We start from the raw sequence: 18779 nt of genomic DNA, 5'->3' as shown, positions 1-18779 counted from the left end.
CCCTCGGTGCCGCCCCTCCGACGGCGCGGCGCTCCCTCGGTGCCGCCCCTCCGACGGCGCGGCGCTCCCTCGGTGCCGCCCCTCCGACGGCGCGGCGCTCCCTCGGTGCCGCCCCTCCGACGGCGCGGCGCTCCCTCGGTGCCGGCGCTCCCTCGGTGCCGCCCCTCCGACGGCGCGGCGCTCCCTCGGTGCCGCCCCTCCGACGGCGCGGCGCTCCCTCGGTGCCGCCCCTCCGACGGCGCGGCGCTCCCTCGGTGCCGCCCCTCCGACGGCGCGGCGCTCCCTCGGTGCCGCCCCTCCGACGGCGCGGCGCTCCCTCGGTGCCGCCCCTCCGACGGCGCGGCGCTCCCTCGGTGCCGCCCCTCCGACGGCGCGGCGCTCCCTCGGTGCCGCCCCTCCGACGGCGCGGCGCTCCCTCGGTGCCGCCCCTCCGACGGCGCGGCGCTCCCTCGGTGCCGCCCCTCCGACGGCGCGGCGCTCCCTCGGTGCCGGCGCTCCCTCGGTGCCGCCCCTCCGACGGCGCGGCGCTCCCTCGGTGCCGCCCCTCCGACGGCGCGGCGCTCCCTCGGTGCCGCCCCTCCGACGGCGCGGCGCTCCCTCGGTGCCGGCGCTCCCCTCCCTCGGTGCCGCCCCTCCGACGGCGCGGCGCTCCCTCGGTGCCGCCCCTCCGACGGCGCGGCGCTCCCTCGGTGCCGCCCCTCCGACGGCGCGGCGCTCCCTCGGTGCCGCCCCTCCGACGGCGCGGCGCTCCCTCGGTGCCGCCCCTCCGACGGCGCGGCGCTCCCTCGGTGCCGCCCCTCCGACGGCGCGGCGCTCCCTCGGTGCCGCCACTCCGACGGCGCGGCGCTCCCTCGGTGCCGCCCCTCCGACGGCGCGGCGCTCCCTCGGTGCCGCCCCTCCGACGGCGCGGCGCTCCCTCGGTGCCGCCCCTCCGACGGCGCGGCGCTCCCTCGGTGCCGCCCCTCCGACGGCGCGGCGCTCCCTCGGTGCCGGCGCTCCCTCGGTGCCGCCCCTCCGACGGCGCGGCGCTCCCTCGGTGCCGCCCCTCCGACGGCGCGGCGCTCCCTCGGTGCCGCCCCTCCGACGGCGCGGCGCTCCCTCGGTGCCGGCGCTCCCCTCCCTCGGTGCCGCCCCTCCGACGGCGCGGCGCTCCCTCGGTGCCGCCCCTCCGACGGCGCGGCGCTCCCTCGGTGCCGCCCCTCCGACGGCGCGGCGCTCCCTCGGTGCCGCCCCTCCGACGGCGCGGCGCTCCCTCGGTGCCGCCCCTCCGACGGCGCGGCGCTCCCTCGGTGCCGCCCCTCCGACGGCGCGGCGCTCCCTCGGTGCCGCCCCTCCGACGGCGCGGCGCTCCCTCGGTGCCGCCCCTCCGACGGCGCGGCGCTCCCTCGGTGCCGGCGCTCCCTCGGTGCCGCCCCTCCGACGGCGCGGCGCTCCCTCGGTGCCGCCCCTCCGACGGCGCGGCGCTCCCTCGGTGCCGCCCCTCCGACGGCGCGGCGCTCCCTCGGTGCCGCCCCTCCGACGGCGCGGCGCTCCCTCGGTGCCGCCCCTCCGACGGCGCGGCGCTCCCTCGGTGCCGCCCCTCCGACGGCGCGGCGCCCCCTCGGTGCCGCCCCGCCGACGGCGCGGCGCCCCCTCGGTACTGCACTGGGAGTGTCAGCCGGGATTTTGTGCTCAAGTCTTTGGAGTGGGGTCTCGAACCCACGACATTCTGACTGAGGCGAGAGAGAGAGCTACCCACTGAGCCACGGCTGACGCCTTAATGTCATCTTCTGGGTTTATCAAGAAGTGACTAGAATGGAGCACCTTGCACTGGAGAAGCTGGGATTGTTTTCCTCAGAGCAGGGAAGGTTAAGAGGACATTTAATCGAGGCGTTCAAAATCATGAAGGGTTTTGATGGAGTAAATAAGGAGAAACTGTTTCCAGTGGCAGGAGGGTCGCTAACCAGAGGACACAGAGTGAAGATAATTGGCAAAAGAACCAGAGGGGAGATGAGGAGAATGTTTTTTACGCAGCGAGTTGTTGTGATCTGGAACGCGCTGCCTGAAAGGGCGGTGGAAGCAGAATCAATAGTAACTTTCTAAAGGGAATTGGATAAATACTGGAAGGGAAAAAATTTTGCAAGGGCTGTGGGGAAAGAGCAGGGGGTAGTGGGACTAATTGGAGAGCTCTTTCAAAGAGCCGGCACAGGCACGATGGGCCAAAGGGCGGCCTCCTGTGCTGTGTGATTCAGATGGGAGGTTTGTTCGGGGTTTGTCGCCTATTGAGCGGTAACGATTTCGATCTTGCCCCAGGTCACGGAGGGGAGAGTATCCGTGCGATATGCCGGACCACGGGGGCGAAGGTCGTGTGCGAGAGGACCAGCGAGCACAGTCTGGACACGAGGCGCTCGGTCAGGATCAGCGGCACGAGGCAAGAAGTGGCTTCAGCCAAAGTGAGTCCGTGTGCGAATGTTTGTTTCCTGTCGAATGCCGGCTGCCATCTTTTGGGCCAACACACGGGCGGCGAGGGGGCTGGTTTAAGAGTTGGCTCGAGGGGCAAGAGCCATTGATGGCTCATCCGCCACCTTAAACATTCACTCCCTCCACCACCGGCGCACCGTGGCTGCAGTGTGCACCAGCTACAAGATGCACTGCAGCAACTCGCCAAGGCTCCTTCGGCAGCACCTCCCAGACCCGCGACCTCTTCCACCTAGAAGGACAAGGGCAGCAGGCGCGTGGGAACACCACCACCTCCAAGTTCCCCTCCGAGCCTCACACACACCATCCTGACTTGGGAATATATCGGGCCGTTCCTTCATCGTCGCTGGGTCAAAATCCTGGAACTCCCTCCCTAACAGCGCTGTGGGAGCACCTTCACCACACGGACTGCAGCGGTTCAAGGCGGCTCACCACCACCTTCTCAAGGGGCAACTCGGGATGGGCAATAAATGCCGGCCTTGCCAGCGACGCCCACATCCCGAAGACTGATAAATAAATAGTGCAGCACAGGGTGCCTTATGTTACATGGCGTACAGTACAGGGTTACACTATTTTCCATGACATAAGGTATTAAGTGATAATCCACAAAAGAAGGCAGAGGGTGTATTCTATTACATCGTGTGTAGACCGGGTGTGTTGCCTGTATTGTTGCCCTGGCTGAGATTGGCTAACTCCGCACAGACCAGGAACTGAGCCAGGATCCTTCCTGTTCCGCGGAAGGTCTAGAGAGCTGGGTGACCTGTTCTTTAAGAAGGCATCCAAAAAAAAAAAAACTCCGCGGAGGGGATCCGTCACCGTCGCGATAGAAACATAGAAAACTAGGAGCAGGAGTCGGCCATTCGGCCCCTCGAGCCTGCTCCGCCATTCAATATGATCATGGCTGATCCTCTATCTCAATACCATATTCCTGCTCTCTCCCCATACCCCTTGATGCCTTTTGTGTCTAGAAATCTATCGATCTCCTTCTTCAATATATTCAGTGACTTGGCCTCCACAGCCTTCTGTGGTAGAGAATTCCACAGGTTCACCACCCTCTGAGTGAAGAAATTTCTCCTCATCTCAGTCCTAAATGTCCTACCCCATATCCTGAGACTGTGACCCCTCGTTCTAGACCCTCCCAGCCAGGGGAAACATCCTCCCTGCATCCAGTCTGTCTAGCCCTGTCAGAATTTTATACGTTTCAATGAGATCCCCTCACATTCTTCTAAACTCTAGTGAATACAGGCCTAGTCGACCCAATCTCTCCTCATACGACAGTCCCGCCATCCCAGGAATCAGTCTGGTGAACCTTCGCTGCACTCCCTCTATGGCAAGTATATCCTTTCTTAGGTAAGGAGACCAAAACTGCACACAGTACTCCAGGTGTGGTCTCACCAAGGCCCTGTATAACTGTAGTAAGACATCCTAGCTCCTGTACTCAAATCCTCTTGCAATGAAGGCCAACAGACCATTGGCCTTCCTAACTGCTTGCTGCACCTGCATGTTTGCTTTCAGTGACTGGTGTACAAGGACACCCAGGTCCCTCTGTACATCAGCATTTCCCAATCTATCACCATTTAAATAATACTCTGCCTTTCTGTTTACTTATCGTTGAAGCGCGTCTCCCCCGCTGAACCAACTCGCCCCTCTTGTCTTCCCCAGGCCCTGATCGTGTCGAAGGTGGACGAGGAAGAGGCCTTCCGCCACAAGCTGGCCTGCTCGGCCGCCAGCAGGAGGCAGCGCAAGCACCCGCTCGGCGCGCGGACGGAGCCGGTCTCGCCCGCTCACTCCGGGGATGGGAGCGCGGCCTTGCCAGAGAGTGAAGAGTGGGCGCCGGGCGCCGGCCAAGACACATGGCAGGAGCGCAGGGCGAACCCCACCATCACCGTGGGACAGCAGGACGAGGGTGCCTCCGAGGAAGGTGGTCAGCAAGGCAGCGACTCGAGCAGAGTGTCTAAATTTGAGAGTAAGAATCGGTGGAGTTGGTGCCCTGGTCGCATAGGAACAGGAGGAGGCCGTTCAACCCCTCGAGCCTGTTACACAGGAACAGGAGGAGGCCGTTCAACCCCTCGAGCCTGTTACACAGGAACAGGAGGAGCCCATTCAGCCCCTCAAGCCTGTTACGCAGGAACAGGAGGAGGCCATTCAGCCCCCTCGAGCCTGTTACACAGGAACAGGAGGAGGCCATTCAGCCCCTCGAGCCTGTTACACAGGAACAGGAGGAGGCCATTCAGCCCCTTGAGCCTGTTACACAGGAACAGGAGGAGGCCATTCAGCCCCTCGAGCCTGTTACACAGGAACAGGAGGAGCCCATTCAGCTCCTCGAGCCTGTTACACAGGAACAGGGGGAGGCCCATTCAGCCCCTCGAGCCTGTTACACAGGAGCAGGAGGAGGCCCATTCAGCCCCTCAAGCCTGTTACACAGGAGCAGGAGGAGGCCATTCAGCCCCTCGAGCCTGTTACACAGGAACAGGAGGAGCCCATTCAGCCCCTCAAGCCTGTTACACAGGAACAGGAGGAGGCCCATTCAGCCCCTCGAGCCTGTTACACAGGAACAGGAGGAGGCCCATTCAGCCCCTCGAGCCTGTTACACAGGAACAGGAGGAGGCCCATTCAGCCCCTCGAGCCTGTTACACAGGAACAGGAGGAGGCCCATTCAGCCCCTCGAGCCTGTTACACAGGAACAGGAGGAGGCCCATTCAGCCCCTCAAACCTGTTACACAGGAACAGGAGGAGGCCCATTCAGCCCCTCGAGCCTGTTACACAGGAACAGGAGGAGGCCCATTCAGCCCCTCGAGCCTGTTCAATCAGATCACGGCTGATCTGTATTATAGATCCATTTACCCGCCTTGGTTCCGTAACCGTTAACCAGCAAAAATCTCTATCTATCCATTTTAAAATTGTCAATTGACCGCAACAGCATTTTGGGGGGGAAGAGTTCCAGATTTCCACCCGCCTTTGTGTGAAGAAGTGCTTCCCGACATCACCCCTGAACGGCCTGGCTCTAATTTTAAGGTAACGCCCCCCCCCCCCCCTTGTTCTGGACTCCCCCCACCAGAGGGGGGGGGTGTCCCACTCCCCAGCTTTCTCCCCATTACCCTGCAAATCAGCCCTCTTCAAATACATGTCCCCCTCCCAGGCTTCTGAAATAAAAGCAAACTTTTTTCTTTCTTCGTTTTTATGGGATGTGGGCGTCGCTGGTGAGGCCTGCATTTATTGCCCATTCCTAATTGCCCCTTGAGAAGGTGGTGGTGAGCCGCTGCAGTCCCGTGTGGCGAAGGTGCTCCCACAGTGCTGTTAGGGAGGGAGTTCCAGGATTTACTTGCCATAGAGGGAGTGCAACGAAGGTTCACGAGATTGATTCCTGGGATGGGCGGGACTGTCGTATGAGAAGCGATTGAGTAAACTAGGCCTGTATTCTCTTAAATTCAGAAGAATGAGAGGGGATCTCATTGAAGCATACAAAATTATTACAGGGCTTGATAGGGTGGATGCTGGGAGAATGTTTCCCTTGGCTGGGGAGTCTAGAACCAGGGGCCACAGCCTCAGGATAAAGAGTAGGCCATTCAGGACTGAGAGGAGAAGACATTTCTTCACACAGAAGGTGGTGAATCTTTGGGATTCTCTACCCCAGAGGGCTGTGGAGGCTCAGTCATTGGGTATATTCAAAACAGAAGTCGATAGATTTCTGACTAGTAAAGGCATCAAGGGATATGGCGATAGGTTATCCACTTTGGTGGCAAAAACAGGAAGGCAGATTATTATCTGAATGGCAATAGATTGGGAGAAGGGGAAGTGCAACGAGACCTGGGTGTCCTTGTGCACCAGTCGCTGAAGGTAAGCATGCAGGTGCAGCAGGCGGTTAAGAAGGCAAATGGTATGTTGGCCTTCGTAGCGAGAGGGTTCGAGTACAGGAACAAGGGTGTCTTGCTGCAGTTGTACAGGGCCTTGGTGAGACCACACCTTGAGTATTGTGCACAGTTTTGGTCGCCTTATCTGAGGAAGGATGTTCTTGCCATGGAGGGAGTGCAGCGAAGATTCACCAGACTGATACCTGGGATGGCAGGAATGACGTATGAGGAGAGATTGGGTCGATTGGGCTTATACTTGCTGGAGTTTAGAAGAATGAGAGGGGATCTCATTGAAACGTATAAAATTCTAACAGGACTGGACAGACTAGATGCAGGAAGGATGTTCCCGATGGTCGGGGAGTCCAGAACCAGGGGTCACAGTCTAAGGATAAGGGGTAAGCCTTTTAGGACAGAGATGAGGAGGAATTTCTTCACCCAGAGAGTGGTGAACCTGTGGAATTCTCTACCACAGAAGGCAGTGGAGGCCAATTCATTAAATATATTCAAGAAGGAGTTGGATATATTTCTTAAGGCTAAAGGGATTAAGGGATATGGGGAGAAGGCAGGGACAGGGTACTGAATTTGGATGATCAGCCATGATCTCATTGAATGGCGGAGCAGGCTCGAGGGGCCGAATGGCCGACTCCTGCTCCTATTTCTGATGTTCTTATTGTGACCCAGCGATGATGAAGGACAATCTCTTCTATTTTTCCTGCAGGGATTCAGTAAGCTGATTTTTTTTTTTTTAATTCCCTCCTCTTTCCCCACAGTTCCCAGTCCTGACTTCAGCTTTCTAGCCGACGAGCATTTGGAAGTGTACGTCTCAGCCTCGGAAAACCCGAATCACTTCTGGATCCAGATCCTGGGCTCCAGGTGCCTACAGCTGGACAATCTGACCTGCGAGATGTCTCGCTATTATGACAATTTCAGTGGTACGGTGAGTGCCGGTTAGAAGGAGCGCGGCATGCAGTGGTGGGGGCGGTGGGCTGGGGGTGGTTCGAGAGGGGAAGGAAAAAGAGGAGGGCGGTTCTGAGGGAGCGCCGCACTGTCGGAGGGGCAGTACTGAGGAAGCCCCGCACTGTCTTGGGGCAGTACTGAGGGAGCACCGCACTGTCGGAGGGGCAGTACTGAGGGAGCGCCGTACTGTCGGAGGGGCAGTACTGAGGAAGCCCCGCACTGTCTTGGGGCAGTACTGAGGGAGCACCGCACTGTCGGAGGGGCAGTACTGAGGGAGCGCCGCACTGTCGGAGGGGCAGTACTGAGGAAGCCCCGCACTGTCTTGGGGCAGTACTGAGGGAGCGCCGCACTGTCGGAGGGGCAGTACTGAGGGAGCGCCGCACTGTCGGAGGGGCAGTACTGAGGGAGCGCCGCACTGTCGGAGGGGCAGTACTGAGGGAGCGCCGCACTGTCGGAGGGGCGGTACTGAGGGAGCGCCGCACTGTCGGAGGGGCGGTACTGAGGGAGCGCCGCACTGTCGGAGGGGCTGTACTGAGGGAGCGCCGCACTGTCGGAGCGGCAGTACTGAGGGAGCGCCGCACTGTCGGAGGGGCGGTACTGAGGGAGCGCCGCACTGTCGGAGGGGTGGTACTGAGGGAGCGCCGCACTGTCGGAGGGGCGGTACTGAGGGAGCGCCGCACTGTCGGAGGGGCGGTACTGAGGGAGCGCCGCACTGTCAGAGGGGCGGTACTGAGGGAGCGCCGCACTGTCGGAGGGGCGGTACTGAGGGAGCGCCGCACTGTCGGAGGGGCGGTACTGAGGGAGCGCCGCACTGTCGGAGGGGTGGTACTGAGGGAGCGCCGCACTGTCGGAGGGGCGGTACTGAGGGAGCGCCGCACTGTCGGAGGGGCGGTACTGAGGGAGCGCCGCACTGTCGGAGGGGCGGTACTGAGGGAGCGCCGCACTGTCGGAGGGGCGGTACTGAGGGAGCGCCGCACTGTCGGAGGGGCAGTACTGAGGGAGCGCCGCACTGTCGGAGGGGCAGTACTGAGGGAGCGCCGCACTGTTGGAGGGGCAGTACTGAGGGAGCGCCGCACTGTCGGAGGGGCGGTACTGAGGGAGCGCCGCACTGTCGGAGGGGCGGTACTGAGGGAGCGCCGCACTGTCGGAGGGGCAGTACTGAGGGAGCGCCGCACTGTCGGAGGGGCAGTACTGAGGGAGCGCCGCACTGTCGGAGGGGCAGTACTGAGGGAATGCTACACTGTGGGAGGGGCAGTACTGAGGGAGCACCGCACTGTCGGAGGGGCAGTACTGAGGGAGCGCCGCACTGTCGGAGGGGCAGTACTGAGGGAGCGCCGCACTGTCGGAGCGGCAGTACTGAGGGAGCGCCGCACTGTCGGAGGGGCAGTACTGAGGGAGCGCCGCACTGTCGGAGGGGCAGTACTGAGGGAGCGCCGCACTGTCGGAGGGGCGGTACTGAGGGAGCACCGCACTGTCGGAGGGGCAGTACTGAGGGAGCGCCGCACTGTCGGAGGGGCAGTACTGAGGGAGCGCCGCACTGTCGGAGCGGCAGTACTGAGGGAGTGCCGCACTGTCGGAGGGGCAGTACTGAGGGAGCGCCGCACTGTCGGAGGGGCGGTACTGAGGGAGCACCGCACTGTCGGAGGGGCAGTACTGAGGGAGCGCCGCACTGTCGGAGGGGCAGTACTGAGGGAGCGCCGCACTGTCGGAGGGGCAGTACTGAGGGAGTGTCGGAGGGGCGGTACTGAGGGAGCGCCGCTCTGTCGGAGGTGCCGTCTTTCCGATGTGACGTTAAACCGAGGTCCCTTCTGCCCTCTCAGGTGGACGTAAAAGATCCCACAGTCACTATTGGAAGAGGAGCAGGGGGGAGTTCTCTCCGGTGTCCTGGGGCCAATATTTATTCCTCAGCCAACATCACTAAAAAAAAAAATGATCCGGTCATTATCACATTGCTGTTTGTGGGATCTTGCTGAGTGCAAATTGGCTGCTGCGTTTCCTACATTACAACAGTGACCACACTTCAAAAAAAAGTACTTCATTGGCTGTAAAGCGCTTTGGGACGTCCTGAGGTGGTGAAAGGCGCTGGAGAAACACGAGATTTATTTTCTTTTTCTCTCTCTGTCTCCTTTTTGTTCTCTCTCTCTCTCTCCCCATCTGATTAACCCTTTCCTTCCCGAATGTCGGCAGGGCGAGGACTTTGCCCCGAAGCTGGGCGACATCGTGGCGGCTCTGTTCCAGGGCGGCAGCTTCTGGTACCGGGCGCGAGTGCTGGGCTTCCTGGAGAGCGGCAACGCAGACCTCTACTACGTGGACTACGGAGACAGCGCGGAGGTTCCGATCGGGACGCTGCGGATCCTGCGGTGGGTATGACGTTCCCCGCTCCCCTTCAGTCCCAGAGGGGCTGAGCCATGCTGGGGGTTAGCGCCTCCGTTTCTCCCTCCCTCCAGTGGGACCGTTCTGCACTTAATCGGAAGAGCGAACCATGACTTATCTCCTCCCCTGAAAGTGGCCAGGCTCCCCCACCTACCTACGCACCTCCTTGCCCAGTGACAGGCTCAAGACAACCTGTCCCACTGCTTCCACCGATCGGCGGGTTTAAAAAGCAATATTCTTGCCGAGAACGTTGCGGGTTTATTTTGGGCCAGTTTAAAGGTGGTCCCGCTACCCTGACTGGCTGACAGTCCAGTGCAGGACTGGGGGAGTGCTGCACTGTCAGAGGTGCCGACTTTCAAATGATAAGGCAGAAAAAAATGTTGCTTTCTCTCTCTGGCGCGCTCGCTCTCTCTCTCTGGCGCGCTCGCTCTCTCTCTCTGGCGCGCTCGCTCTCTCTCTCTGGCGCGCTCGCTCTCTCTCTCTGGCGCGCTCGCTCTCTCTCTCTGGCGCGCTCGCTCTCTCTCTCTGGCGCGCTCGCTCTCTCTCTCTGGCGCGCTCGCTCTCTCTCTCTGGCGCGCTCGCTCTCTCTCTCTGGCGCGCTCGCTCTCTCTGGCGCGCTCGCTCTCTCTGGCGCGCTCGCTCGCGCTCTCTGGCGCGCTCGCGCTCTCTCTGGCGCGCTCGCTCGCTCTCTGGCGCGCTCGCTCGCTCTCTCTGGCGCGCTCGCTCGCTCTCTCTGGCGCGCTCGCTCGCTCTCTGGCGCGCTCGCTCTCTCTGGCGCGCTCGCTCTCTCTGGCGCGCTCGCTCGCTCTCTCTGGCGCGCTCGCTCTCTCTGGCGCGCTCGCTCTCTCTGGCGCGCTCGCTCTCTCTGGCGCGCTCGCTCGCTCTCTCTGGCGCGCTCGCTCGCTCTCTCTGGCGCGCTCGCTCGCTCTCTCTGGCGCGCTCGCTCGCTCTCTGGCGCGCTCGCTCGCTCTCTGGCGCGCTCGCTCGCTCTGGCGCGCTCGCTCGCTCTCTCTGGCGCGCTCGCTCGCTCTCTGGCGCGCTCGCTCGCTCTCTCTGGCGCGCTCGCTCGCTCTCTCTGGCGCGCTCGCTCGCTCTCTGGCGCGCTCGCTCGCTCTCTCTGGCGCGCTCGCTCGCTCTCTCTGGCGCGCTCGCTCGCTCTCTCTGGCGCGCTCGCTCTCTCTCTCTGGCGCGCTCGCTCTCTCTCTCTGGCGCGCTCGCTCTCTCTCTCTGGCGCGCTCGCTCTCTCTCTCTGGCGCGCTCGCTCTCTCTCTCTGGCGCGCTCGCTCTCTCTCTCTGGCGCGCTCGCTCTCTCTCTGGCGCGCTCGCTCTCTCTGGCGCGCTCGCTCGCGCTCTCTGGCGCGCTCGCGCTCTCTCTGGCGCGCTCGCTCGCTCTCTCTGGCGCGCTCGCTCGCTCTCTCTGGCGCGCTCGCTCGCTCTCTGGCGCGCTCGCTCGCTCTCTGGCGCGCTCGCTCTCTCTGGCGCGCTCGCTCTCTCTGGCGCGCTCGCTCGCTCTCTCTGGCGCGCTCGCTCTCTCTGGCGCGCTCGCTCTCTCTGGCGCGCTCGCTCTCTCTGGCGCGCTCGCTCGCTCTCTCTGGCGCGCTCGCTCGCTCTCTCTGGCGCGCTCGCTCGCTCTCTCTGGCGCGCTCGCTCGCTCTCTCTGGCGCGCTCGCTCGCTCTCTCTGGCGCGCTCGCTCGCTCTCTCTGGCGCGCTCGCTCGCTCTCTGGCGCGCTCGCTCGCTCTCTGGCGCGCTCGCTCGCTCTCTGGCGCGCTCGCTCGCTCTCTCTGGCGCGCTCGCTCGCTCTCTCTGGCGCGCTCGCTCGCTCTCTCTGGCGCGCTCGCTCGCTCTCTCTGGCGCGCTCGCTCGCTCTCTGGCGCGCTCGCTCGCTCTCTCTGGCGCGCTCGCTCGCTCTCTGGCGCGCTCGCTCGCTCTCTCTGGCGCGCTCGCTCGCTCTCTGGCGCGCTCGCTCGCTCTCTCTGGCGCGCTCGCTCGCTCTCTCTGGCGCGCTCGCTCGCTCTCTGGCGCGCTCGCTCGCTCTCTGGCGCGCTCGCTCGCTCTCTCTGGCGCGCTCGCTCGCTCTCTCTGGCGCGCTCGCTCGCTCTCTCTGGCGCGCTCGCTCGCTCTCTCTGGCGCGCTCGCTCGCTCTCTCTGGCGCGCTCGCTCGCTCTCTCTGGCGCGCTCGCTCGCTCTCTCTGGCGCGCTCGCTCGCTCTCTCTGGCGCGCTCGCTCGCTCTCTCTGGCGCGCTCGCTCGCTCTCTCTGGCGCGCTCGCTCGCTCTCTCTGGCGCGCTCGCTCGCTCTCTCTGGCGCGCTCGCTCGCTCTCTCTGGCGCGCTCGCTCGCTCTCTCTGGCGCGCTCGCTCGCTCTCTCTGGCTCGCTCGCTCGCTCTCTCTGGCTCGCTCTCTCTGGCTCGCTCGCTCTGGCGCGCTCGCTCGCTCTCTCTGGCTCTCTCTCTCTATTTCTCTCTCTCTCTCTCTGGCGCGCCCGCTCTCTCTCTCTCTCTCTGGCGCGCCCCGCTCTCTCTCTCTCTCTCTCTGGCGCGCCCGCTCTCTCTCTCTCTCCCTGGCGCGCCCGCTCTCTCTCTCTCTCCCTGGCGCGCCCGCTCTCTCTCTCTCTCCCTGGCGCGCCCGCTCTCTCTCTCTCTCCCTGGCGCGCCCGCTCTCTCTCTCTCTCCCTGGCGCGCCCGCTCTCTCTCTCTCCCTGGCGCGCCCGCTCTCTCTCTCTCTCTCCCTGGCGCGCCCGCTCTCTCTCTCTCTCTCCCTGGCGCGCCCGCTCTCTCTCTCTCCCTGGCGCGCCCGCTCTCTCTCTCTCCCTGGCGCGCCCGCTCTCTCTCTCTCCCTGGCGCGCCCGCTCTCTCTCTCTCCCTGGCGCGCCCGCTCTCTCTCTCTCCCTGGCGCGCCCGCTCTCTCTCTCTCCCTGGCGCGCCCGCTCTCTCTCTCTCTCCCTGGCGCGCCCGCTCTCTCTCTCTCTGGCGCGCCCGCTCTCTCTCTCTCTGGCGCGCCCGCTCTCTCTCTCTCTGGCGCGCCCGCTCTCTCTCTGGCGCGCCCGCTCTCTCTCTCTGGCGCGCCCGCTCTCTCTCTCTGGCGCGCCCGCTCTCTCTCTCTGGCGCGCCCGCTCTCTCTCTCTGGCACGCCCGCTCTCTCTCTCTGGCGCGCCCGCTCTCTCTCTCTGGCGCGCCCCGCTCTCTCTCTCTGGCGCGCCCGCTCTCTCTCTCTGGCGCGCCCGCTCTCTCTCTCTGGCGCGCCCGCTCTCTCTCTCTGGCGCGCCCGCTCGCTCTCTCTGGCGCGCCCGCTCGCTCTCTCTGGCGCGCCCGCTCGCTCTCTCTGGCGCGCCCGCTCGCTCTCTCTGGCGCGCCCGCTCGCTCTCTCTGGCGCGCCCGCTCGCTCTCTCTGGCGCGCCCGCTCGCTCTCTCTGGCGCGCCCGCTCGCTCTCTCTGGCGCGCCCGCTCGCTCTCTCTGGCGCGCCCGCTCTCTCTCTCTGGCGCGCCCGCTCTCTCTCTCTGGCGCGCCCGCTCTCTCTCTCTGGCGCGCCCGCTCTCTCTCTCTCTCTGGCGCGCCCGCTCTCTCTCTCTCTCTGGCGCGCCCCGCTCTCTCTCTCTCTCTGGCGCGCCCGCTCTCTCTCTCTCTCTCTCTCTCTCTCTGGCGCGCCCGCTCTCTCTCTCTCTCTCTGGCGCGCCCGCTCTCTCTCTCTCTCTCTCTCTCTCTCTCTGGCGCGCTCGCTCTCTCTCTCTGGCACTCCCGCTCGCTCTCTCTGGCGCGCCCGCTCTCTCTCTCTCTCTCTCTCTCTCTGGCGCGCCCGCTCTCTCGCTCTCTCTGGCGCGCCCGCTCTCTCTGGCGCTCCCGCTCTCTGTTTCACTCCCATTCTCTGCGTGGCGCCAGGAAGTCCCGCAGTGAAGGAGTTTACATGGAGTAATGGTTTCCCTGCTCTGGTTTTAGGAGTGATTTCCTGAGCCTCCCGTTCCAGGCCGTGGACTGCAGCCTCGATGGAATCCAGCCCGTCGGTGAGTGAACCATTCAAACACTCGACTCGCTCCGGGGGGGTGAGCCTGGAGTGTTACGGGACTCTGGCGATGGGACCCCAGACGTTGTTAGAATCAGAGTTGGGCCGTACCACCTCGGGGTCCCAGTGGGCCGTGTCTCAAAGCCCAAAAGTTGCCCCTAATTTGGCACAAAATTGAATCTCGCGAGGGGACCCTTCAGTACTGGCACTGGGAGTGTTAGCCTGGATTTTTATGCTCAAGTCTGTGGAGTGGGGCTTGAACCCACGACCTTCTGTCTCAGAGAGGTGAGAGTGCTACCCACGACTGACAAGGTCCACCTTCCAGCACTATCCCCACTCCAGCAGATGCCCTGCAGAGGCCGCGAGACTTTTTTTTTGTCAGTGTTCAGGGTGTTTTGCTTTGCCTCTGACTGTGTTATGCCTGACTTGGGAGTGTCTGCTAATGGCGATGGGTCCATGGAAGGTGTTCCGTATCCCAGCACGAACATCCCTTACCTTGAGCATGAGAGTCGCTCGAAGCTTCCCCCGCCCGCCTGCCCAGGACGGGATAGGTTCGGGAGCAGCTGAGGCCTCCGGCCCAGGAGGGATTTTGCCCTGACCCTCGCTCGGTGTTTGAGTCCGCTGCTATGGGCTCGAGCAGAGGCTGGGACACAGCGATCAGTCCCCGTGTGCCTGGGCTGGAGAGGAGAGAGATCCGCCCGGGTGTCCAGTGCTGCTGGCAGGTGCAGAGATGGTGCCTGGGATCAGCTGTGATGAATTTTGTGGTCATATAGCCCAGCGAAGCTTGAAGGATGTCTTAATATTACATCGAATTCATAGCACAGGAACAGGAGGAGGCCCATTCAGCCCCTCGAGCCTGTTACACAGGAACAGGAGGAGGCCCATTCAGCCCCTCGAGCCTGTTACACAGGAACAGGAGGAGGCCCATTCAGCCCCTCGAGCCTGTTGCACAGGAACAGGAGGAGGCCATTCAGCCCCTCGAGCCTGTTACACAGGAACAGGAGGAGGCCCATTCAGCCCCCTCGAGCCTGTTACACAGGAACAGGAGGAGGCCCATTCAGCCCCTCGAGCCTGTTACACAGGAACAGGAGGAGGCCCATTCAGCCCCTCGAGCCTGTTACACAGGAACAGGAGGAGGCCCATTCAGCCCCTCGAGCCTGTTACACAGGAACAGGAGGAGGCCCATTCAGCCCCCTCGAGCCTGTTACACAGGAACAGGAGGAGGCCCATTCAGCCCCCTCGAGCCTGTTACACAGGAACAGGAGGAGGCCCATTCAGCCCCTCGAGCCTGTTACACAGGAACAGGAGGAGGCCCATTCAGCCCCCTCGAGCCTGTTACACAGGAACAGGAGGAGGCCCATTCAGCCCCTCGAGCCTGTTACACAGGAACAGGAGGAGGCCCATTCAGCCCCTCGAGCCTGTTCCGCTGTTCAATGAGATCATGGCTGATCTGCAACCTAACACCATATACCCGCCTTTGGCCCATATCCCTTAATACCTGGTTAACAGAAAGCTACCAATCTCTGATTTAAAATTAACAATTGACCCCGCATCAGCCCGCGACCTCTTCCACCTCGAAGGACAAGGGCAGCAGGCGCATGGGAACACCACCACCTCCAAGTTCCCCTCCAAGTCACACACACCATCCCGACTTGGAAATATATCGGCCGTTCCTTCATCGTCGCTGGGTCAAAATCCTGGAACTCCCTCCCTAACAGCACTGTGGGAGCACCTTCACCACACGGGACTGCAGCGGTTCAAGAAGGCGGCTCACCACCACCTTCTCAAGGGGCAACTAGGGATGGGCAATAAATGCTGGGCCTTGCCAGTGACGCCCACATCCCCTAAACAATTTTTTTTTTAAATTTCCACTTGTGGGGAAGAGCAAAACTAGAGGCCATCAATATAAGATAGTCACCAAGAAATCCAATAGGGAATTCAGGAGAAACTTCTTTACCCAGAGAGTGGTGAGAATGTGGAACTCGCTACCACAGGGAGTGGTTGAGGCAAATAGTATCGATGCATTTAAGGGGAGGCTGGACAAGCATATGAGGGAGAAGGGAATAGAGGGTTACGCTGATAGAGTTAGCTGAGGAAAGACGGGTGGAGGCTCGAGTGGGGCATAAACCCGGAGGGCCGGTTTCTGTGCCGTACATCCTCTGTAATCCCCTGAACTCGAGGCCTGTGCTGCGTGTTGCAGGGCAGGAGTGGTCGGAGGAAGCGATGAACTGTTTCGACGCGCTCACCTACTGCGCCGAGTGGACGATTCTCCTGGCCAAGATCTGCAGCTACTCGCAGAGGGGAGGCGTCACCAGGCCGCAGGTGAAATTGTTCGACCGCACCTGTGACAAGGTAGGGACGCCCCCGCCCGCCGCGGGTCGCTACAACTCGTTGCTTCGGCCGCGGTTGGAATACGCGGCGCTGCTTTACCGGGGTGGGGGGGGGGGGGGGCGCTGGGGCTTGTATACCGTCCAGAGTGTGTGTGTGTCTCTCCCCAGTGACCATCGGCCTTGAGTGACTCTAGACTGGGAACCCCAGTGGTGCTCGATTCTGTCCTCCGAATATCCACAGATGCGGCATGTTGTAGCACGGCTCACTGGACAGCAATCTTAGAATCGTTCGGCACAGGAGGAGGCCATTCAGCCCATCGAGTCCGTGCCGGCTCTCTCTCGAAGAGCAATCCCATTAGTCCCCCCCCCCCCCCCTCTGCTCTTTCCCCATATCCCTGCAATTTTCTCCAGGTATTTATCCAATTCTCGAAGGCTACTATTGAATCTGCCTCCACCACCCGATCGGACAGCGCTTTCCAAATCCTGACCACTCGCTGCGTAAAGAAGGTTTTCCCTCGTGTCGCCTCGGGTTCTTTTGCCAGTCCGCCATAAATCTGTGTCCTCTGGTTACCGACCCTCCTGCCACTGGAAACAGTATTTCCTTATTACTCGATCAAAAACCCCTTGTAATTCTGAACGCCTCTATTAAATCTCCTCTTAACCCTTCTCTGCGCTAAGGAGAACAATCCCAGCTTCTCCAGTCTCTCCACGCAACTGAAGTCCCTCATCTCTGGAACCATTCTGGTAAATCTCCTCTGCATCCCTCTCCAAAGCCTCCATGCCCTTCCTAAAGTGCGGTGCCCAGAATCATAACATAAGAAACAGGAGCAGGAATAGGCCACTCGGCCCCTCGAGCCTGCTCTGCCATTCAATAAGATCATGGCTGATCTTGGGCTCAAAGCCACTTCCCCGCCCGCTCCCCATAACCCTTCACTCCCTTATCTTGCAAAAATCTGTCTATCTCCACCTTAAATGTATTTAATGACCCAGCCTCCACAGCTCTCTGGGGCAGAGAATTCCACAGATTCACGACCCTCTGAGAGAAGAAATTCCTCCTCGTCTCAGTTCTAAAAGGGCGACCCTTTATTCTGAAACTATGCCCCCTAGTTCTAGATTTCCCCACGAGGGGAAACATCCTCTCTGCATCTACCCTGTCGAGCCCCCTCAGAATCTTATATGTTTCAATAAGATCACCTCTCATTCTTCTAAACTCCAATGAGTATAGGCCCAACCTGCTCAACCTTTCCTCATAAGTCAGCCCCTTGTTTGCCGATTTCCACCTCCTGTGCTAAATCTGGAGCTCTGGGATGCTGAAGCCATTTCCAGTGTCCCCCCTCCAGCGCTCCATCGAGGAAGCGCTACAATCGAGGATCCGCTACTGTCTGCTAAACCCTGAACCGTCAGACAGCTTTCAAAAGGTTTCATTCACCTCTTGCCCTCTCCCATTTCACACAGAACCTGGACATCGGGGAAGAGCTGATCCGGCTAGGACACGCGGCCAGCTGTCCTCGAACCGCGGGAGCCATGGCCGGAGACGGCTTGGACACGGACGGAAAAAACTGCGACGACATCTCTCCAGACGCTGCTGGTAAAGTATACTTCCCCCAGCCCCGAGCCCAATCATTCCAGGCCGTCGCAAGGGTGCCCGCCTCCTACACACCAGGGTGGGCATAGGTCAGCTGTAGTGTGAGGGAAGTATCGGGAGAGATCACCGCAGCCCCTGCTCCTGGGACTTGAGCACAGAATCCAGGCCGACACTCTGTGTCGTACTACGGAGCACACGCACTGCCGGAGGGGCAGTACTGATGGAACGCCGCACTGTCGGAGGGACAGTACTGAGGGAGCGCCCGCACTGTTGGAGGGACAGTACTGAGGGGAGCGCCGCACTGTCGGAGGGGCGGTACTGAGGGAGCGCCGCACTGTCGGAGGGGTGAGCGCCGCACTGTCGGAGGGGTGGCGGTACTGAGGGGAGCGCGCGCACTGTCGGAGGGACAGTACTGACGGGAGCGCCGCACTGTCGGAGGGGCGGTACTGAGGGAGCGCCGCACTGTCGGAGGGGAGCGCCGCACTGTCGGAGGGGCGGTACTGAGGGAGCGCCGCACTGTCGGAGGGCGGGCTGGTACTGAGGGAGGGCCGCACTGTCGGAGGGGCGGAGGTACTGATGGGAGCGCCGCATTGTCGGAGGGGGCATTACTGAGGGAGCGCCGCACTGTCGGAGGGGCAGTACTGAGGGAGCGCCGCACTGTCGGAGGTGGCAGCACTGAGGGAGTGCCGGCACTGTCGGGAGGGGGCAGTACTGAGGGAGCGCTGCACTGTCGGAGGGGCAGTACTGAGGGAGCGCTGCACTGTCGGAGGGGCAGTACTGAGGGAGCGCCGCACTGTCGAGGGGCAGTACTGAGGAGAGCCGCACTGTCGGAGGGGCGCAGTACTGAGGGAGAGCCGCACTGTCGGAGTGGGCAGTACTGAGGGAGCGCTCGCACTGTCGGAGGCGGGCGGGTTACTGAGGGAGCGCCGGCAGTGTCGGAGGGGCGGTACTGAGTGAGTGCCGCTCTGTCGGAGGGGCAGTACTGAGGGAGTGCCGCACTGTCGGAGGGGCGGTACTGAGGGAGCGCTGCCCTGTCACATTGCTGTTTGTGGGAGCTTGCTGTGCACAAATTGACTGCCGCATTCCTACATTACAACAGTGACTACACTTCAAATAGTAATTCATTGGCTGTAAAGCGCTTTGGGACGAGCTAAGGATGTGAACGGCGCTGGAGAAATGCAAGATTTGGTTTTTTTAAGGAGGTGGCATATATGGTGGGGATGGGGGAA

The 18779-nt window shown here is 62.0% G+C and overlaps 1 protein-coding gene across 1 annotated transcript in view; it reads left to right on the top strand.

Annotated features, from left to right (window-relative positions):
- The window catches only part of tdrkh (tudor and KH domain containing), a 38888-nt gene that overhangs the window by 7343 nt on the left and 12766 nt on the right, over positions 1-18779 (top strand). Inside the window, 8 exon segments of the mRNA XM_085978537.1 lie at positions 2293-2432; positions 4120-4423; positions 7079-7245; positions 9453-9625; positions 13572-13636; positions 15836-15987; positions 17421-17519; positions 17521-17553. Coding sequence (XP_085834663.1) covers positions 2293-2432; positions 4120-4423; positions 7079-7245; positions 9453-9625; positions 13572-13636; positions 15836-15987; positions 17421-17519; positions 17521-17553 — 1133 coding nt within the window.

Source organism: Somniosus microcephalus, unplaced genomic scaffold, assembly GCF_052327205.1.
Source record: "Somniosus microcephalus isolate GS21.2 unplaced genomic scaffold, FLI_Smic_1.0 unresolved_chr7, whole genome shotgun sequence".
Lineage (NCBI taxonomy): Eukaryota > Metazoa > Chordata > Chondrichthyes > Squaliformes > Somniosidae > Somniosus > Somniosus microcephalus.
Note: the sequence above shows the minus strand (reverse complement) of the source record. Positions and strands in the feature narration are given on the sequence as shown.